General features: G+C 48.3%; 1 protein-coding gene across 1 annotated transcript in view; it reads left to right on the top strand.

The window, feature by feature from the left end:
* The window catches only part of EFCAB3 (EF-hand calcium binding domain 3), a 75,508-nt gene that overhangs the window by 35,612 nt on the left and 17,896 nt on the right, over window positions 1-22,000 (top strand). Inside the window, exons 26-42 of the mRNA XM_065577471.1 lie at window positions 889-960; window positions 1,478-1,582; window positions 2,545-2,616; window positions 3,957-4,061; window positions 4,596-4,667; window positions 4,885-4,989; window positions 5,231-5,302; window positions 5,882-5,986; window positions 6,490-6,561; window positions 6,775-6,879; window positions 11,271-11,342; window positions 12,510-12,638; window positions 13,172-13,243; window positions 15,706-15,810; window positions 17,024-17,128; window positions 17,221-17,292; window positions 19,244-19,346. Of these exons, the coding sequence (XP_065433543.1) occupies window positions 889-960; window positions 1,478-1,582; window positions 2,545-2,616; window positions 3,957-4,061; window positions 4,596-4,667; window positions 4,885-4,989; window positions 5,231-5,302; window positions 5,882-5,986; window positions 6,490-6,561; window positions 6,775-6,879; window positions 11,271-11,342; window positions 12,510-12,638; window positions 13,172-13,243; window positions 15,706-15,810; window positions 17,024-17,128; window positions 17,221-17,292; window positions 19,244-19,346 (1,543 nt within the window). The remainder of the gene's footprint in view (window positions 1-888; window positions 961-1,477; window positions 1,583-2,544; window positions 2,617-3,956; window positions 4,062-4,595; window positions 4,668-4,884; window positions 4,990-5,230; window positions 5,303-5,881; window positions 5,987-6,489; window positions 6,562-6,774; window positions 6,880-11,270; window positions 11,343-12,509; window positions 12,639-13,171; window positions 13,244-15,705; window positions 15,811-17,023; window positions 17,129-17,220; window positions 17,293-19,243; window positions 19,347-22,000) is intronic.

The raw sequence follows: 22,000 nt of genomic DNA, 5'->3' as shown, positions 1-22,000 counted from the left end.
TTCCATTTCCTCTTCTCCAAGCACATTTTGTTGGCACATTTCCTGCTTTTTAATGCGGAGGGACAGCAGTGTGAATAAATCACTAACCCCCCCCTGCATCGAGACGCAGAGAACTCACCCCCTTTCCCAGCCCCACCTCGCTGTCCGGTGAAAATGTCCAACAAATCGTGGGGAAATCCCCATTTCCCTTTGCACATTTTCATGGGTTTTAGTACTAAATACACCCTGGGTATGAGATGCCCCTCACTGACACTGGGGCAGATCCTTCCTGCACTGACTGCAGTGGAGTTACTCCTGATTCACCCTTGTCTGAGTTCAGAAACGGACCTAAGTCCTTTGGCACCTTTGTCTGCAAAGATTCCCATGGACATCACCAGGCCTTGGATCTGGCCTTTGGAGCGTCTGGCTGAGACTGGGACACGCAAAGCCAGTGCAAAGAGGCCCCCAAGTGAATGTGAATTATATTTACACTCACTTTAAAGCTTTCCTTGTGCTGCCAGAGCAATGTAAATAGGCCACAGCCTGTGGGCATGTCTGCCCTTGGAGCTGGGGGTTTGATTCCTGGTTGGAAGAGAAATACACTAGCTCGCATGGAATGTGTGAGAAATACTCACTAGTGCTAAAAATAGAGTGTAGCCATGGCAGCACAAGGGGTGGGAGGACCTAGCGACCCAGAGTACCGGCCTGGGGCCTCAGACAGGTACATACTGAGGGCGCTAGCCTCTCCTGCTGGTTGTGCCGCCGTGGTCGCACCCAGTTTTTAGCACGCTAGCTCAATCATCTCTGGCATGAGTCTGTCTCCTCCAGCTGGGAATCACGCCCCCAGTGCCAGGGGCAGACGTAGCCTCTATCTTGCCATCTGTCTCTGATCTGCGTTTCGTCTTGCAGCGGACGGAAAGGTGGAGTTGAAACACTTTATGGAAAGCGTCATGGGCACCCGGTGGCCTTCCCAGTGTGAAAGTAAGTCAGGGCGACTGCAACCCAAGCGGACAAAGCCGCGTGTCAATGGAACAATCACTGCACCTATCAGCATGGCATTCCACGCGTGTGTGGGTGGCACTGGATTCCTGCTTTATGATTGGCCGGAAATGTTGCCTCAGTACTGAGACCCATGTGCCTGGTGGCACAAAGATTCACACACGCTGGGATTTTCAAAGGAGTTAGGGTTCGACCTGGGAGTCGATGGGCGTTGGCATCTAACTCCCTTGGGTACATTTGAAAATCCAGGCCCAAATGGCAGCCTCCCCGGAGAAGCCATTATCCTCTGGGCACTTGTTGGGAGCTGGGGACATTTCAGCACATTGCGGGATGTGGTCCTAAGACAGCCCAGAACCAGTACCCCTGCATGGTTCCATCTTTGGGAAGAGTCATTTAAAGGCACAGCCGAGCCCCAGCTCCTGAGGGCCGTATTCCATTATTACTCTCTTCTTACTCTGGCAAACCTCCCCAATGATTAAATCTTCCCCAACTATCCTAGGGGATACGGTAGATCTCCAGAACCTGGACTCTATCTTGGACAGCATGGGGGTCCATTTAACCAATGAGGAACTGCAGGAGGTGCTGAAACGTGCTACTGTTGATGGTTAGTCTTTCAAAACGCACTCTGTGTTCTTTGCCGGGGGGGGCGGGGACACACCCTGAAATCAGCACAATCGACAGTGAGGATTTGAAATCCTGGTTGTGCGTTGTGCTTGCCAAAACCCACTGGTGTGATGTGTGCACGATCGGCAACAGAGATGATACATCTGTTTAAAATAAATCCTGGGCCCAGATTCTGCTCCCACTTCCGCTGGGGTAAAGCTAGGTCATGCTGCTGCCACCAGAGCACTGACTGACTGATTCCCATTTACTTTAAGGCAGCGTTACCCCACCTTGGCAGTTTAAAGGAGCCTTAAAGTTGGATTACATTTACATTTGCACCCACAATTAGAATAGTGTCACGTGACCAGGGCCGGCTCCAGGCACCAGCGAAGGAAGCAGGTGCTTGGGGCGGCCCATGGAAAAGGGCGTCGCGTCCGGGTCTTCGGCGGCAATTCGGCGGCGGGTCCCTCAGTCCCTCTCAGAGGGAAGGACCCGCCGCCGAATTGATGCCGCCGAATGAAGCGGCGCGGTAGAGCTGCCGCCGAAGTGCCACCAATGGCGGCTTTATCTCTTTTTTTTTTTTTTTTTTTTTTTTTTTTTTCTTTCGCGTCGCCACTTGGGGCAGCAAAAAAGCTGGAGCCGGCCCTGCAAGTGACCATAGTGTCCATGAGAATCTGGCTTAGTAGAGTTCATCTGGATTGACACCCCTGGAGAGGGGATCGTGATCTGACCCTTTTAAATGTCATACCCTCCCTTTTCCGATCCTAGAACTCTGACCCCTTTCAAGGATTCCATCCATCTTTCTTTTAGAAAGAAGAAAGCTCTTAGTCACTTGCTAAGTGAAAGTGTCTCCGTCCAGTGCTAACCAACCTGAACTGCAGCAATTGGGTCAATTCCCATCGGTCTCTGTGTACTTCAGTGTGTGTTGCTTCTTTTGACTCTGAGCTGTGTTTTATCTTGCAGCCAATGGGAAGGTGAATTTGGGCGAATTTATGAAGGGGGTGAAGACTGTCCAGAAATTGCCCCCAGGTGAGGGTAAGTGAGAATCTAATAATACAGATGGATAGCTGGGACTGCACTGAATGAGGTAGGAGACAAATGGGGGGGAAAGTGCTATGTGATCAGGTAATTAATCTCCATCTCTGGAGATATTTAAAAGTAGGTTAGATAAATGTCTATCAGGGATGGTCTAGACAGTATTTGGTGCTGCCATGAGGGCAGGGGACTGGACTCGATGACCTCTCGAGGTCCCTTCCAGTCCTTGAATCTATGAATTAAAGGCTATTTCCTAATGAATCCACATAAGGGGGCAGAGTTAAGGTTACTTAAGTGACCTCAATTGCTGCCTCTCCTCACTCTAGAGTATCTGACTTAGTAACCTTAGGCTTTGATCTTGCAAATATGCACAGGCTCCGACTCACTCGCATGAAGTCTCAATGAAGTCACAGCGGTGACGTTAAGCACAAGCTTTAGTGTTTATGGGATTGGGGGCTTACTAGTGTTCCTTTAACTGAAGTTTTTGAATGTAGCAATAATAAACCATGTGATACATTAGTGAGCTCTCCAGGATACAAACCTAAGAGAAACCGTGCTCACAGATAACTACGTATCTAAAACGTAGAGGCTGTGCTGTGTGAAACAACGGCATCAGTTAACTGTCTTGGAAAAACTAGCCAGAAGGGCAGGATTTTTAATGGGTGGATTCTTTCCACTTCAGGTTTTTTCTTGATCATGTTGGGAGTTCTTGCTTTATTCGGTGCCCAACTTGAATAGCATATGATAAGTTCTCTGTGAATTTGCAAAGAGGCTGAACGATTTCAATGCCGGCCTAAAGGACATCAGAGAGACACTACCATGTTGTCGAACATAATGAATAACCAGCACCAAAAGCCAAATTCCCTGCTGTAACTCCCTTAGACTTCAATGGAATTGCACCACCAGCTCATAGTCTTTGAAAGTTTCAGTATCACTTACCATGTAGTACAGACAGGAAGGATGGTTTAGTGGCTACAGGATAGATCTAGAAGCCAAGACACCAGGCCTGTACTCCCCACCTCTGCTACAAACTTTGAGCCAATCGCCTAATGATGTGTGACCTTGAACAAATCACTTAAACTCGCCGTGCCTCAGTTTCCCTTCCCAGGGCGAGAGTAAGATTTATTTGACGAATGTGTGTAAAGAGCTTTGAGATCCTCACATAGAAGCGGCTCGAGAAAGACAAAGGATTATTGATATTATTTCTATATCATCAAATCTCGCGCGCGTCCTGGCTGCCCGAAGGGGAATAGTGCCTAGCTGAGTTGTGCGGGATGACTGTTAAATGTACAAATCATGAACCAATGCGGATTCCAGTGTTATCTCCTCTCTGTTCCCAGAGGACAAAGTGGATGTGGGGAACCTGGACTCCGTGCTGGCCAACATGGGGATCCATTTGACCCAGGAGGAGCTGCAGGAGGCGCTCAAGCACAGCCCCGTTGACAGTGAGCATGTCCACTCCCACTCTGGCTCCGTTTGTGTTGTCAGAGCCGCGTTGTGTGGGGCGAGGCCTCCTGCTGCTAACGTGGTGGTGGGCAGAGGTGGTGGGGGTGGCTGCTCCTTCCTAGAATTGCCTGGGCATGTCAAAGGTGCTAACTCCACCCTCGCCTCACCCGACTTCCCCCTTAGACCATCAGGCTGCTCTCTCTTGCAGCCAGCTCTTATGGCCTCAACTGGGTAGCTGGGAACAACCACAGCATTGAGGTTCTCAGGCCATGGCCTTTGCCCCTCCGGCTATTCCCCCCCATACACTCTCTGTGCAGGAGGCTGCAGTGGGGCCGGGCCATAGAGCCAGGACTCCATGTGGCCATTTCCTGGGTGCCCAGAGGTTCCGGGGTAGCTGGAAGCTGCCTTTGTGACACGGGGATGCTAGAAAGCAGGAGGAACAGAACCCGGAATCCCAGCCCCCGCTCGCTCAGTTGCTTCCCTGCCCATGGCCATGTCCGGCCCTTGTCTCTGAGTGGTGCTTTCCCTTGCAGGAGACGGGACCGTCGGCCTGAGCACATTTATGAAGAGCGTGATGAATACGCGGAGACCGTCCCAGGTGGAGAGTAAGTGAGAACAGATGTGCTCTCTCAGCACTCAAGGCTGATGTGTCCCCACCCTGGCAGTTGGCGAGCGGTGTCGACGCGGTTGAAGTAGTCCACGGCGGGACTTCCATATTCTCTGCCCAAACCAACCCTGAGGTCCTCACTCCATTATGACACTTTCCTGACCCAGTCAAGCTGCCCCATTGACTAAATTGTATGTCTTTCCCATGTGTCCTAGGGGATAAAGTGGATCTCCAGAACCTGGATGACATCGTGGGTAGCATGGGGGTCCATTTAGCCAGTGAGGAGCTGCAAGAGGCGCTGAAACATGTGACGGTTGATGGTTTGTATTTCGAATCTTGCTCCGTGTTCTCCAGAAGGGGACTTGACATCAGCAGAAACGATGGTGGGCGTTAGAAACCTGCATTCCATGTAGAATGGAGGAAGTTCTACGTAAATTATGGCAATTTATCTCCTTTCTGTGCTAATCAACCTGAATTTTAGCTACTCAACCTGCCTCTCAGCCTCTGTGTTCTTTAGTGTCTGTCATTTCCTGTGACTCTGAGCTGTGCTTTACCTTGCAGCCGACGGGAAGGTGAATTTGGGTGAATTTATGGAGGCGGTGAGGACTGTCCAGAAATTGCCCCCAGGGGAAGGTGAGTGACCCTCTAATAATCCAGAGAGGTTAGAAGAGAGTGACCTGAATAAGGCTGATGTCCCCTGGAAAAAATAGGGTGTCATCGTGTAGTTAAAAACCACCTTTTAATGAATGGGCAGAGTTAAGGTTACACCAGAGCCCTCAATTCTGGCCCTTCCTCACTCTTGAGTGCCTGACTTTGTAACCTTAGGCCCTGATCCTGCAAACATGCACTGGCTTTGATTTTCGCATGTGAAGTCTCCTTGAAGTAAAGTTAAGCACATTCAGTACTGTTTGTAGTGTTGGGGGTCATAATAGCATTCATTTACCAGAGGATTTTGTATATAATAGTAATAATACTTGTGATATGCTAGTGAACTGTCAAGGATACAAAGCACAGAGGGATTGTGCTTACCGATAACTCCTTATCTAGGACAGATTGCTATTATTATTATATTATGATTCATATATTGCCAAATCTCTCTCTCATCCTGGCGGCATGTAGGGGAGTACTGCATAGTTTAGTGGTCTGGGATGATTGTTAAAAATTCAAGTACTGAACAAAGTGCAGATTCCAGTATTTTCTCTCTGTTCCCAGAGGACAAAGTGGATGTGGGGAACCTGAACTCCATCCTGGCCAACATGGGGATCCATTTAACCCAGGAGGAGCTGCAGAAGGCGCTGAAGCACAGCCTGGTTGACAGTGAGCATGTCCACTCCCATTCTGGCTCTGTTTGTGCGGCCGGAGCTGTTGTGTGGGGCGAGGCCTCCTGCTGCCAACGTGGTGGTGGGCAGAAGGACTTTGGGGGCCTGCTCCCTCCTAGTGCTGCCTGGGCTTGTCAACGGTGCTAACCCTGCCCTCACCTCACCTCACCTGCTCCTCCTCTTTAGATCTAAAGGCGGCTCTCACTTACAACTTGCTTTTTTGGCCTCAAGGGGGCAGCCAGGAACAGCTAGAGTGTGAAGATTTCCAGGCCATGCTCCTTCCCCTCCAGCGATTCCCCCCAGGAGGCTGCAGTGGGGCAGGACCATCGAGCCAGAACCCCACGTGGCCATTTCCTCTGTGCGCAGGGATTCCCGGGGAGCTGGAAGCTGCCTTTGCACCATGGAGGTGGCTATAAAACAGGAAGAACAGAACCCAGAATCCCAGGCCCCACTCGCTCAGCTTCTGTGGCCTTTGTCTCTCAGTGTTGCCTTCCCTTACAGCAGACGGCAAAGTCAGCCTGAGGGCTTTTATGGAGAGCATGATGAGTACGCGGAGACCCTCCCAGGCGCAGAGTAAGTGAGTACAGATGCTCTCTCTGCACATTCATTATTGGTGTGCCCCTCCCCGGACAGTAGGAGAAGGGTCTAGATGAGGGTTAAAGCAGGGGGACCTTGCACATTCTCTGCACAAGCCAAACCCTGAGGTCCTTACTCCATTATTACTCTCTCCTCACTCAGGCAAAGCTCCCCATGGTCTAAATTATAGGTCTTTCCCATGTAACCTAGGAGACAGTGTTGATATCCAGAACCTGGACTACATCCTAGACAGCATGGGGATCCATTTAACCAATGAGGAGTTGCAGGAGGTGCTGAAACATGTGACCGTTGATGGTGGGTATTGGAAACCTCACGGTTTTTTGGGGCGGGGGGGCTTGACATCAGCAGAATTGATGGGGAACCTTTGAAATCCTGCTGTGTGTGAGATCATAGAATCATAGAATATCAGAGTTGGAAGGGACCTCAAGAGGTCATCTAGTCCAACCCCCTGCTCAAAGCAGGACCAATTCCCAGCTAAATCATCCCAGCCAGGGCTTTGTCAAGCCGGGCCTTAAAAACCTCCAAGGAAGGAGACTCCACCACCTCCCTAGGTAACGCATTCCAGTGTTTCACCACCCTCCTAGTGAAATAGTTTTTCCTGATAGCCGAGCTCCATCCTCTTTGGAACCCCCCTTCAGGTAGTTGAAGGCTGCTATCAAATCCCCCCTCATTCTTCTCTTCTGGAGACTAAACAATCCCAGTTCCCTCAGCCTCTCCTCATAAGTCATGTGCTCCAGACCCCTAATCATTTTTGTTGCCCTCCGCTGGACTCTTTCCAATTTTTCCACATCCTTCTTGTAGTGTGGGGCCCAAAACTGGACACAGTATTCCAGATGAGGCCTCACCAATGTCGAATAAAGGGGAACGATCACGTCCCTCGATCTGCTGGCAATGCCCCTACTTATACAGCCCAAAATGCCGTTAGCCTTCTTGGCAACAAGAGCACACTGTTGACTCATATCCAGCTTCTCGTCCACTGTGACCCCTAGGTCCTTTTCTGCAGAACTGCTACCTAGCCATTCGGTCCCTAGTCTGTAGCAGTGCATGGGATTCTTCCGTCCTAAGTGCAGGACTCTGCACTTGTCCTTGTTGAACCTCATCAGGTTTTTTTCGGCCCAATCTTCTAATTTGTCTAGGTCCCTCTGTATCCGATCCCTACCCTCTAGTGTATCTACCACGCCTCCTAGTTTAGTGTCATCTGCAAACTTGCTGAGAGTGCAGTCCACACCATCCTCCAGATCATTAATAAAGATATTAAACAAAACCGGCCCCAGGACCGACCCTTGGGGCACTCCGCTTGAAACCGGCTGCCAACTAGACATGGAGCCATTGATCACTACCCGTTGAGCCCGACGATCTAGCCAGCTTTCTATCCACCTTACAGTCCATTCATCCAGCCCATACTTCTTTAACTTGGCGGCAAGAATACTGTGGGAGACAGTATCAAAAGCTTTGCTAAAGTCAAGGAATAACACATCCACTGCTTTCCCCTCATCCACAGAGCCAGTTATCTCATCATAGAAGGCAATTAGGTTAGTCAGGCACGACTTCCCCTTCGTGAATCCATGCTGACTGTTCCTGATCACTTTCCTCTCCTCTAAATGTTTCATAATTGATTCCTTGAGGACCTGCTCCATGATTTTTCCAGGGACTGAGGTGAGGCTGACTGGCCTGTAGTTCCCCGGATCCTCCTTCTTCCCTTTTTTAAAGATGGGCACTACATTAGCCTTTTTCCAGTCATCTGGGACCTCCCCCGATCGCCATGAGTTTTCAAAAATAATGGCTAATGGCTCTGCAATCTCACCCGCCAACTCCTTTAGCACCCTCGGATGCAGCGCATCTGGCCCCATGGACTTGTGCACGTCCAGTTTTTCTAAATAGTCCCGAACCACTTCTTTCTCCACAGAGGGTTGGTCACCTTCTCCCATGCAGTCTGGGAGCTGACCTTGTTCGTGAAGACAGAGGCAAAAAAATCATTGAGTACATTAGCTTTTTCCACATCCTCGGTCACTAGGTTGCCTCCCTCATTCAGTAAGGGGCCCACACTTTCCTTGATTTTCTTCTTGTTGCTAACATACCTGAAGAAACCCTTCTTGTTACTCTTAACATCTCTTGCTAACTGCAACTCCAAGTGTGATTTGGCCTTCCTGATTTCACTCCTGCACGCCTGAGCAATATTTTTATACTCCTCCCTGGTCATTTGTCCAATCTTCCACTTCTTGTAAGCTTCTTTTTTGCGTTTAAGATCAGCAAGGATTTCACTGTTTAGCCAAGCTGGTCGCCTGCCATATTTACTATTCTTTCTACACATCGGGATGGTTTGTTCCTGCAACCTCAATAAGGATTCTTTAAAATACAGCCAGCTCTCCTGGACCCCTTTGCCCTTCATGTTATTCTCCCAGGGGATCCTGCCCATCTGTTCCCTGAGGGAGTCAAAGTCTGCTTTTCTGAAGTCCAGGGTCCGTATTCTGCTGCTCTCCTTTCTTCCTTGTGTCAGGATCCTGAACTCGACCATCTCATGGTCACTGCCTCCCAGGTTCCCATCCACTTTTGCTTCCCCTACTAGTTCTTCTCTGTTTGTGAGTAGCAGGTCAAGAAAAGCTTTGCCCCTAGTTGGTTCCTCCAGCACTTGCACCAGGAAATTGTCCCCTACACTATCCAAAAATTTCCTGGATTGCCTGTGCACCGCTGTATTGCTCTCCCAGCAGATATCAGGGTGATTAAAGTCTCCCATGAGAACCAGGGCCTGCGATCTAGCAACTTCTGCTAGTTGCCAGAAGAAAGCCTCGTCCACCTCATCCCCCTGGTCTGGTGGTCTATAGCAGACTCCAACCACGACATCACCCTTGTTGCTCACACTTCTCAACTTTATCCAGAGACTTTCAGGTTTTTCTGCAGTTTCATACCGGAGCTCTGAGCAGTCATACTCCTCTCTTACATACAACGCAACTCCCCCACCTTTTCTGCCCTGCCTGTCCTTCCTGAACAGTTTATATCCATCCATGACAGTACTCCAGTCATGTGAGTTATCCCACCAAGTCTCTGTTATTCCAATCACATCATAGTTCCCTGACTGTGCCAGGACTTCCAGTTCTCCCTGCTTGTTTCCCAGGCTTCTTGCATTTGTGTATAGGCACTTAAGATAACTCATCGATCGTCCCTCTTTCTCAGCATGAGACATGAGTCCTCCCCTCTTGCGCTCTCCTGCTTGTGCTTCCTCCCAGGATCCCATTTCCCCACTTACCTCAGGGCTTTGGTCTCCTTCCCCCGGTGAACCTAGTTTAAAGCCCTCCTCACTAGGTTAGCCAGCCTGCTGGCGAAGATGCTCTTCCCTCTCTTCGTTAGGTGGAGCCCATCTCTGCCTAGCACTCCTTCTTCTTGGAACACCATCCCATGGTCGAAGAATCCAAAGCCTTCTCTCCGACACCACCTGCGTAGCCATTCGTTGACTTCCACGATTCGACGGTCTCTACCCCGGCCTTTTCCTTGCACAGGGAGGATGGACGAGAACACCACTTGCGCCTCAAACTCCTTTATCCTTCTTCCCAGAGCCACGTAGTCTGCAGTGATCCGCTCAAGGTCATTCTTGGCAGTATCATTGGTGCCCACGTGGAGAAGCAGGAAGGGGTAGTGATCCGAGGGCTTGATGAGTCTCGGCAGTCTCTCCGTCACATCGTGTATCCTAGCTCCGGGCAAGCAGCAGACCTCTTGGTTTTCCCAGTCGGGGCGGCAGATAGATGACTCAGTCCCCCTGAGGAGGGAGTCCCCGACCACCACCACCCTCCTCCTCCTCTTGGGAGTTGTGGTCGTGGAACCCCCATCCCTAGGACAGTGCATCTTTTGCCTTCCAATCGGTGGAGTCTCCTTCTGCTCCCTTCCCTCAGATGGGTCATCTAGTCCACTCTCCGCATTAGTACCTGTAGAGAGAACATGGAAACGATTGCTCACCTGTATTTCCATTGCTGGTGCATGGACGCTCCTCTTTCTCCTTCTGGAGGTCACATGCTGCCAAACCTCCTCACAATCCTTCTGTCCCTGCTGCGCCTGCTCTGAATCTTCAGAACATTGCGGCCGTAGAAGCATCTCCTGACGTCTGTCCAGGAAATCTTCATTTTCCCTTATGCAACTCAGAGTCGATACTCGTTTCTCCAGCCCTCGAACCTTCTCTTCCAATATGGAGATGTGTGAACACTAGGGACCAAGCATCTTCTCCCACTTATGCTGGTGTAAATCTGGCATAACCACACTGACACCAGTGAACTGATTGACTGATACCCATATACACCAAGGCCAATTTTCCCCAAGTTTGCAGTGTGAAGGGGCCTTAAAGTCAGACTGAATTATATGTGTACACCGACTAAAGCAATGTGAAATGACCGTCACGTAAATGAGACTCTGCTCCAATGGAGTTAATCTGGATTTACGTCACTGGATACGGGAGCAGGATCTTGCCCTTTAAATGTCGTGCCCACCCGTTCCCGATCCCAACACTGTGACCCCTTTCCAGGATTCCATCCCGTTTCTGTTTTGAATGAAGATAGTTCAAAGCAACGTCCGTGGAAGTGTGTCTTCCAGTGCTACCTTATCTGAACTATAGCAGTGAGCTCAATGCCGCTCTGCCTCTTTGTCCTTCTGTGCGTGTTTGTGTCATTTCCTTTGACTCTGAGCTGTGCTTTACCTTGCAGGTGACGGAAAGGTGAATATGGGTAAATTTATGAAGGAGGTGAGAAAAGTCCAGAAATTTTCCCTGGAAGGAGGTGAGTGAGAGTCTAATAATACAGATGGGTGGTAGGTGAAAGTGGTCTTAATGACGCAGGAGCCCTATGGGGAAAAAAGTTTTATGTGATCGTGTGAGTAAAGACATTTCCTAATGAAGCCACACAATGGGGCAGAGTTAAGGTTACATCAGCAACCTTAATTATGGCACTTCTAACTCTTGAGTACATGACTTTGTAACCTTAGGCCTTGATCCTGCAAATGGGCATAGACTTGACTTCTCACATTAAATCTCATTGAAGTCCCATGGGTACCATCCATTAGCATTTGTGGGATTGGGGCCCTATTAACGTTCTTTTACCAGAGATTTTCATATGTAATAATAATACTTGTAGTGCATGACTAAGCTCTCAAGGATACAAAACTAAGAGAAACTACACTAATGGACAACTACTTATCTAGGATGTTTTGGCTTGAACCAAAGGATTCAGTTAACTATCATGAAAAATGAATTAGAAGGGCAAGATTCTTAATGGATTGGATTCTTTCCACTTCATGCTTTTTCTTAATGATGTTAGCAGTTCTTGCTTTATTAGATGTACAAGCTGCATAGCGTATGATACATTCTGTGTATTTGCTGAGATGCAGGATGCTTTAAATGCCATCATAAAGGATGTCAAAGAGGATAAGGGGTTTGGGGCTAAATACGTTGCAGAATTTTTCTAACATAGTAAATACGGGATGTGTAGGGCTAAATTCAGCCCTGCTCTTACTCCCCTTGGCTTCTGGGGAATTACACCACCAGCTCATAATACCCAAGGTTTCAGTGGTATTTAGCAGGTCGTGTACAGAGTAAAAGAAGTGTTTTGCCCATATGGATAGGTCTCCAGGCCAAGGAACTTGGGTTCTCTTCCAACCGCTGCTGCAAACTCTGGAGCAAAACTCTTTATGTCATGAACTAATCATTTAGTGCCTCAGTTTCCCCTCCTATAAAATGGAGATAATTCTTCCCTGTTTCCCAGGGCAAGTGTAAGATGTATTTCACTCATCTGTGTGACATGGTTTTAGATAGTCAGATGGAAGTAGCTAGAGAAAGGCAAAGGAATGTTTTTTTATTATCGTGGTTATATTCTCGACTCTCCATCCCCATCCTAGCAGCACGTAGCAGAATAATGCCTAGTTCAATTGTTTGAAATGTTTCTTTAAAGACCAAGTGCGGTCTCCGTTCCCGGAGGACAAAGTGGATGTGGGGAACCTGGACTCCGTGCTGGCCAACATGGGGATCCATTTGACCCAGGAGGAGCTGCAGGAGGCGCTCAAGCACAGCCCCGTTGACAGTGAGCATGTCCACTCCCACTCTGGCTCTGTTTGTGTTGTCAGAGCCGCGTTGTGTGGGGCGAGGCCTCCTGCTGCCAACGTGGTGGTGGGCAGAGGCGGTGGGGGTGGCTGCTCCTTCCTAGAACTTCCTGGGCATGTCAAAGGTGCTAACTCCACCCTCGCCTCACCCGACTTCCCCCTTAGACCATCAGGCTGCTCTCTCTTGGAGCCAGCTCTTATGGCCTCAACTGGGTAGCTGGGAACAACCACAGCATTGAGGTTCTCAGGCCATGGCCTTTGCCCCTCCGGCTATTCTCCCCATACACCCTCTGTGCAGGAGGCTGCAGTGAGGCAGTGACATAAAGCCATTGCCCCAGGTGGCCATTTCCTCTGTGGACAGGGGTTCCCTGATGGCTGGAAGCTGCCTTTGTCACACCGAAGTGGTCTAAAGCAGGAGGAACAGAGCCCAGAATCCGTAGCCTGGCTTGCTCAGCTGCTTCCCCGTCCATGGCCGTGTCCGGCCGTCATCCCTGAGCGGTGCTTTCCCTTGCAGGCGACGGCAGAGTTGGCCTGAGTGCGTTTATGAAGAGCGTGATGAGTACGCGGAGACCCTCCCAGGCTGAGAGTAAGTGAGAACAGACGCTCTTTCTCCACATCCATCCCTGGTGTGCCCTGTTCCGGGGAAAGCCTGGTGCCAGGGCCTTCCTCATAAACTCATAGACTCAAAGACTTTAAGGTCAGAAGGGACCATTATGATCATTTAATCTGACCTCCTGCACAACGCAGGCCACAGAATCTCACCCACCCACTCCTGTAACAAATCCCTAACCTATGCCTGAAGTATTGAAGTCCTCAAATCGTGGTTTAAAGACCTCAAGGTGCAGAGAATCCGCCAGCAAGTGACCCGTGCCCCACGCTGCAGAGGAAGACGAAAAACCCCCAGGGCCTCTGCCAATCTGCCCTGGAGGAAAATTCCTTCCTGACCCCAAATATGGCGATCAGTTAAACCCTGAGCATGTGGGCAAGACTCACCAGCCAGACACCCAGGAAAGAATTCTCTGTAGTAACTCAGATCCCACCCCATCTAACATCCCCTCACAGACCATTGGGCATATTTATCTGCTAATAATCAAAGATCAATTAATTGCCAAAATCAGGCTATCCCATCATACCATCCCCTCCATAAACTTATCAAGCTTAGTCTTGAAGCCAGATATGTCTTTTGCCCCCACTACTCCCCTTGGAAGGCTGTTCCAGAACTTCACTCCTCTGATGGTTAGAAACCTTCATCTAATTTCAAGTTTAAACTTCCTAATGTCCAGTTTATATCCATTTGTTCTTGTGTCCACATTGGTACTGAGTTTAAATAATTCCTCTCCCTCCCTTATATTTATCCCTTTGATATATTTATAGAGAGCAATCATATCTCCCCTCAGCCTTCTTTTGGTTAGGCTAAACAAGCCAAGCTCTTTGACTCTCCTTTCATACGACGGGTTTTCCATTCCTCGGATCATCCTCGTAGCCCTTCTCTGTCCCTGTTCCAGTTTGAATTCATCCTTCTTAAACATGGGAGACCAGAACTGCACACAATATTCCAGATGAGGTCTCACCAATGCCTTGTATAACGGTACTAACACCTCCTTATCTTTACTGGAAATACCTAACCTGATGCATCCCAAGACCGCATTAGCTTTTTTAACGGCCATATCACATTGGCGGCTCATAGTCATCCTGTGATCAACCAATACGCCGAGGTCCTTCTCCTCCTCTGTTACTTCCAACTGATGTGTCCCCAATTTATAACCTGCAGCTGACCTCAGCAGCACATGCAACTGCCTCAGTTTCCCCTTTTTCTGCCTGTGCAAACACAGTTGTGTTTTTCTCAGCGGAAAATTCCTGTCCTTTATTCACATCAAGTGCCAGCGTCTGCAGATCCCTTATTGTAAAATCACTTATTCCGAAAACCCCAGTGTGAAACAAAGGAACACAACAGCTCTTCAATCCCATCCTCAGGTCCCTCACCTGAGCGTCATTAGCCACTCAGTCTCAGTTCCTTTGGCCTCTATTCCAGGCCCCCGCTCTCCAGGCCATCCACCTGAGAGTCCCAAGGCCCCCTCTCTCCCACAAGTCTTCTCCGGTAGCCCAAAGTCAGGCCTCCCCCGAGAGGTCTCCCTGCAATGTTCCACTCCCTGGCTGCCTGCCCTGCGAGTCTAATCCCTGCTCCTGGGGACCTTTCTCCAGAGTCAACCCCTTCTTGGCCCAGCATGGCCTGACCAAGCTGGTTCTTCCCCCTCATTCTTTGGGGCCTTTGCATGAGCCTTCCTGCAGTTTGGCCGGGATCCCCAGCTCTCGCCAGCCCTCCCAACGGTTTTCCTCAGAACGTACCACCGACAGTTCCAGTTACTGCTCTCCTTCAGCCCTCCTGCAGCGCTTTCCTCAGGCGACTCGCTGCCACTGTTCCTTTCTCTCCTGTGTTCCCAGGGTCTGTCTGCGCTGTTAGTAGAACACACGTTAGTAGCCCCTGGCTTTGTTTGTTGAGACCCCAGGCTAGGAACTGTTGAACCCTGGGTTCCAGCGTCTACACTGCATTATGTGGGCCCGAGTCCAACCCACCCACATCCCAGACTTCCTAGCGCCCTCCAAAAACGTGGCTGCTTTAGCCCTTTGTTCATGGTGCAGGGTGGGTAAACTTAACTGTCCCATGGACAAAGTAAGTCTGCCTGCGGGATTGTGGGATATTTTTGGCAAACTCCCAGAGCCCACATCCACTGGGGCTGCGTCTATACTGCAAAGCACTAGGGCTTGAACCCTGGATCCCAGCTTGGCTCAGGCTCTGACCATCCACCGCGATGGGCTGCTGGGTCCAAGCCCTGGTGTTAGCACCGTTTGTGTGTAGATGGAAGGGGGGTTAGTCTTGAGCCTGAATTTAAATGGCAGTGTAGACATGGCCTCTGACAGCTCTCACCTGCGTCTTCCTGACATTCTCTCTCTCTTTCACTGTCGGCCCACTGTATGTTATTACTCTCTCCTTACTCAGGCAAAGCTCCCCATTGACTAAATTAGACCTCTTTTTCCCATGTATCCCAGGGGATAAGGTTGATCTCCAGAACCTGGACTCCATCCTGGACAGCATGGGAGCCCATTTAACCAATGAGGAGCTGCAAGAGGCATTGAAACATGTGACTGTTGATGGTTTGTATTTCAAATCTGGCTCTGTGTTCTCTAGCAGGGGGCGTGAAATCAGCAGGGATGGATGGAGAGCGTTGGAAACCCTGCTGCATGCGTGATTTGTGCGTGTAAAAAGAAGTGATGTGATGTGTGCACAATAGGGACAAGGGACAGTTGATCCAAGGCCCAGATTCTGCTCCCACTTACACTGGTGTAAATCTAGGTAACACCACTATCACCAATGGATTGATTGGCTGGGTCTCATTTGCACTAACGCCGCTTTATCCCATCCTGGCAATGTAAAGTGGCCTTAAAGTAGAACACGTTTATATTTTTGCGTGTAGAACAGTATAAAGTGATTGAATGAAGAAGTAGATAGGCACCTAGTAACCGTTTTTTAAAAATTGAAAATCCCACGAGGCCCTGGTGCACATCTGTAGGCCCCTAAATGCCTTTTAAAAATCTGGCCCTTTTTAAAAAAAAAATTAAAAATCGACCTCAGTTTCCCCATCTGTAAAATGAGGATAATAGCCCTGCCCTATCTCTTTAATGTTGTGAGGATAAATACAGTAAAGATGGTGAGGTGCTCCAATAATCACTTTAGAGCAACATGCCTGAACAAGAACCTCACTTCCCGATATACCCAAAGGGTCGAGTTCACCCATGAGCGGAGGGCTTGCGCCATATAAGCTGGAGGTCTTTTGTGGCACTGAAATGGCATTTATACTGGCTCTCTTCTCTGCCCGGGGTGAATTTCACCAGTGCCTTCAGCACCATCAGCAAAAGCCAAAAGGATCCTTCACTTAATATATTGCACTTCATTATTCAAATGTAGCAAACCACCAGCTCACGGAGGTGTGAATTCTGCTCTCAGTGTCTACATCCACACTGGCGTAACTGAGAGCAGAATTTGGCCCAAGACGAGTGGGTGGGTTGGGTGCTGGGGTGCAGTTACACTGGTGTTACACCATTTTAACTCTGTTGGGCCAGAGCCATTGAACATCAAACTGGTTGATGGGATCTGGCTCCAGTGGAGAGACTTCTGATTTTCACCAGTGTCTGTGAGAGGAGGATTTGGCCCCAGTGGCCTTAATTGAGATTTTTTACATCTCAAAGAGGTGATGTCAAAGGGTCTAAGGGGACTCTGCTATTTCAAATTATGGGTAAGATTCTGAATGGTTGTCATAGCTACAAGAAAGCAAACAGTAAAACCCCTAATCCTTCTATCTACTTAAAGGGGACAGAGTTGATCCTTGTCACCTGGACTCCATCCTGGCCCACATGGGGATCTTCTTAACCCATGAGGAGCTGCAGGAGGCGCTGAAATTCGTGACGGTGGATGGTGAGTCTTTCAGGTCTCCCTGTGCTCCGTGGTAGCGTTCGCGTCGGTGCCAGAAAACTGGGCGAATGCCTGAGCCACATTTTCCCTTACAGCCGATGGGAAGGTGAATTTGAGCCAATTCATGCGAGGAGTGAGTGCTGCCCAGCCAATGACCCAAAGACCTGGTGAGCAAGAGCTTTATTAAAGAGTCTCAGAGGGGTAGCCGTGTTAGTCTGTATAGTAAAAACAACAAGGAGTCCTTGTGGCACCTTAGAGACTAACAAATATATTTGGGCATAAACTTTTGCGGGCTATAACCCATTTCATCAGATGCATGGAGTGGAAAATACAGTGGGCAGGTATAAATACACAGCACATGAAAAGATGGGAGTTGCCTTATTGAGTGGGGGGTCAGTGCTAACGAGGCCAATTCAATTAGGGTGGATGTGGCCCATTTCCAACAGTAGACAAGAAGGGGTGAATATCAACCGAGGGGAAATTACTTTTTGTAGTGACCCAGCCACTCCCAGGCTTTATTCAGGCCTAATTTGATGGTGTCAAGTTTGCAAATTAATTCCAGTTCTGCAGTTTCTCACTGAAGTCTGTTTTTTGAAGGGTTTTGTTGAAGAATGGCCACTTTTAAGTCTGTTATTGAGTGTCCAGGGAGATTGAAGTGTTCTCCTACTGGTTTTTGAATGTTACAATTCTTGATGTCTGATTTGTGTCCATTTATTCTTTTGCGTAGAGACTGTCCGGTTTGGCCAATGTACATGGCAGAGGGGCATTGCTGGCACACGATGGCATATATCACTTTGGTAGATGTGCAGGTGAACAAGCCCCTGATGGTGTGGCTGATGTGGTTAGGTCCTATGATGCTGTCCCTGGAATAGATACATGGACAGAGTTGGCACCGGGGTTTGTTGCAGGGTTTGGTTCCTGGGTTAGTGTTTCTGTGGTGTGGTGTGTAGTTGCAGGTGAGTATTTGCTTCAGGTTGGGGGGCTGTCTGTAAGCGAGGACTGACCTGTCTCCCAAGATCTGTGAGAGTGAGGGATCGTCCTTCAGGATAGGTTGTAGATCCTGGATAATGCGCTGGAGAGGTTTTAGCTGGGGGCTGTAGGTGACGGCTAGTGGCGCTCTGTTACTTTCTTTGTTGGACCCGTCCTGGAGTAGGTGACTTCTGGGTACCCATCTGACTCTGTCTGCTGCTAAGCTCCCTGGTCACTGTTCCATCGCCCTCCGGCAATTCCCCATAGTGACGTGCTTAGAGATGGTAATGTCTGGGTAGAGGTTGGTGTCTCTTGAATGGCTTCTGGTGTCTGTCTCTCAGGCATGCCGTAAAACAGGCAAAAAGCCTCTCTGGTTCACAAGTGTTGCTGGGGGTTACGGATTGTCTGGGCCCATAGTGTGGTGAGGTCATAATCACATGGTCTAATGCCCATGGCTGAGCAGGGTTGGGGGCCGGTGAGTTGAATGAAGCTTGTGGCGATTACTACTTCCTGGGCATCCCGAAGTTGATTGTGCTTCGTTAACCATCATTTAACCTTTTTTACGCTACCTCTTGCACAACAATGGGGACTTAAGACACTAGTCTGTCAGGGTTGGGCAGTACCGAGGCCATATTTCAGGTTTGTCACTGCAAGTTTAGCTGCTTGGCAGAAGCCCCAGTGAGATCGGTATCTCATGGGGGGGAAGTCAAGGCTCCGGAGAGCTCGGAATACCTCATGATTCTGGATCCAAGTCACAGAGCTGATGACCCCGACCCATGAGGTGAGGTAGCTGGGAAAGAACAGGGAAACTAGCTCTTAGTCCCCCCCCCCTTATCTAGCCCCATTGCCCGTAAAATCTGAGCACCTCCCAGGCATTAATATATTTTCTGTCATGACCCCCCTCGTGAGGGAGGAGAGTGCCATTATCCCCATTGTACAGATGGGGAAATGGAGGCACAAAGCAGCTAAGTGCTTGCATAGCAGCGCATCACTCAGGGGTTCCTTTCTGAGTCTGTATAGGGGCCTTCCTCTTGCCACCCTCCTCCTTAAAGCTGTCTCCGGTCCCAAGCTCTGGGATCAAAGGAGGTTTAAAGTAGGAGGGAGGAGAAGAGCCTCTGACCCTCTCTACATGTTTGTCTTACACCCCAGAGAAACCTCAGACGACCTTTGGCCCCATCTCTGAGACCAATATGACTCTGAAATCCCTGCCGAAGAAGATGATGTTGAAACCCCTGCCAAAAAAGACCAGCGGGTGAGTGTGGAGGTGTCCGGGTTGCCATCGCCATGGATTGCCAGGTCCTCTGAGCAGGATCCCTGCCTTCACTCCTGCCAGTAAAACACCCAGCACGCTTGGTGCAGTAATCAGCATTAATTACCCTTTTTTCCAGCTGAAGGAGCTGGCACCGTTGGACTCGCCTGTGCCCCCCTGTGGCCGTAATACCGTGTGTGTGTAACTGAGTTTCTGTCTTTCTTTTTCTTCTTGTTTTTATCAAAAATATAAACACATAACAAAACAAAACATATATAAATACACGCACCAGATAGAAATAATCTCTCGGAACAAAATTTAACCTTCATTATTTGCAAAACCTGGCGGGGGCGGGGAACCCTGAACTCATCCAGGTCATGCAGGGCATCAGTTAGTAAAGTGACTAATTAGATAAATGAGAACATAATCTATGAGTAACAGGAACTAATATATATTCAACTGCAAAAGTATGCAATCATTTCATGTGTGACCAGACAGCCTCATACTTTTCCCAAGTGTTTCTATTAGACAGAGTCATTTTTTCCATTAATGCAGTAGGAGGGAGGTCACTAAGCCAGTCTGTAAATAAAGGAGGAATTGCAGATTTCCATTTCTCAAAATTAACTCTTTTGGTCACTAAAATAGTGACTGCAATCCATTTCTTACTGGTAACACCAACTCATTCATCATCCCTCAAATACACAGGCTTGAAGAAGGAAAGAGACCATGTAAAGTTTTTGAGAGAGCACTGAATATGGAGTTCCAGAACATGTGCATTTCTGGACAGATATAGAAGATGTGCGAAAGGTTGGCACGTGGCTGTTTGCATATCCAGTATTCGCTGTGCGTTGCCTTAAACACATGATCTGGAATCCAGTCCTGCCTGTTTAATATCTTGTTCTGGAAGAATCACAAGGATAAAGAACTTGAAGTATCTTGTGCATTAATACAGATAGCCTTTATTCTCACAACAGAAACCTGGGAGGATACGTTCGTTTTCCCATTTTCCTTTGAGACTGAGATTGAGAGGGTACCGCAAAGCATTAAGCCATCTAAATAATTCCTACAAAATGACGTTTATTTCCATATTTCTTAACATCCTCTTCTAGAGGTGAAAGAGTTGAAAAGGACCAATTGTCCCCTATTCTGGCATGAATCCTTGAGCACAGCTGCTGAGAGAAGAACCTGTGAAACAGTAAAAGCGGATATTTGTTACATGTTTAATCGAAGGGGGCCAGTCTATCATCTTGTGTTAATCCTTTTTCTATCCAAATTGTCTTAAGCATGGAGTTGGCCTTGATCCTGATGCATGGGTTATCCCATAGTGGTACGAGAAGAGAATTAGTAAGCTCGGATGCTGTGATCATTGTAGTGCATTGCAGGATGCTCCATGTAGATGCAAAGATTGGACTTTTCCCTAAGGGCGTGGGTAGCCTCTTAAGGTATATAAAAGAAGAGAGGGAACCAAATGGCACAGCTAAGCTTTTTTCTATCTCAAACCAGGCCGGTATGCAGAGCATATATAATAGGATGCATTTGGAATGCTAGATAATATAGCTACGGATCTGGCAACCCCAAACCTCCAGTTGCCCGCTATTTTTAAGGGGCTTGTGTGACAAGTGAGGCTGTTTTTTATCTTGTATAAATTGCAGGATAAGCCTATTTATTTGAGCAAAGAGTGAGGGAGAGACCTTGAAAGGCCACAGGCTAATGATATACAATCAATATATGGCAGATATTCATTCTGGCTATTTCTATTTTCCCCAGTAAGGATATAGGGAGGAGACGCCACCTCCCTACATCCTTGGACAGTTGTTTTTATATGTAGTCCATATTTATAGAAACAATTTGGGGAAGATTAGGACAAAACACCTAAATAAGTTATTTCCTTGCATCTTGGAAATGGAAAATGCTGAGACTGAGAAGGATCTGGTCTTTTGGATACATTCGTTGCTTGTGATTTATTCCAGTTATTGCAAAAAACAGAGGTCTCCAGAAATGTAAGCTACACTCTATAATGATGAGATTAATGAGGAGGGACTCTTCAATAGTACAAAAATGTCATCAGCATATAAACTGATTTTGTATTCTTTTCTGTTTATAATCACACCTTCAGTGACTGCGGACACATATACATTGCTAGTGGCTCAAGAGAGAGATAAAAAAGGAGAGGCAAGAGGGGACAGCCCTGTTGCGTCCCTCTTTCTAGCTGAAATATGGGAGAAATAATTCCATTTGTCGATAGTGCAGCGAGGGGAGAGTGGTATAATACACTCAGCCAATTCAGGAATATTGATCCAAATCCGATTTTTTTTAGGACAGCTATTAGATGAGGCCATTCAACCCTATCAAAGGCCTTCTCTGCATCTATTCTCAGCAGCCAGGCTTCCTTTCAGGAAACTACCCTGATCTGCGTGTGTAATTGATGGGATGTGGCTGCTAAAATTTTTGCAATTGGTTTGCAATCTGTGTTGAATAGAGATATGGGACGGAAGTTGACACCGTTGTGACCATCCTTGTTCTTCTTTAATATGAAAGAAATTAAAGCAGTTTTCGTGTTCTGAAACATGGTTCTCTTTTGGAATGTTTCAGTGAAGACCTTTGAAAGAATAGAAGAGAGCTGATTACAGAATGTTTTGTAGAAATCTGCCAGAAAG

This window comes from Chrysemys picta, chromosome 24, assembly GCF_011386835.1.
Source record: "Chrysemys picta bellii isolate R12L10 chromosome 24, ASM1138683v2, whole genome shotgun sequence".
In the NCBI taxonomy this organism is placed as follows: domain Eukaryota; kingdom Metazoa; phylum Chordata; order Testudines; family Emydidae; genus Chrysemys; species Chrysemys picta.
Note: the sequence above shows the minus strand (reverse complement) of the source record. Positions and strands in the feature narration are given on the sequence as shown.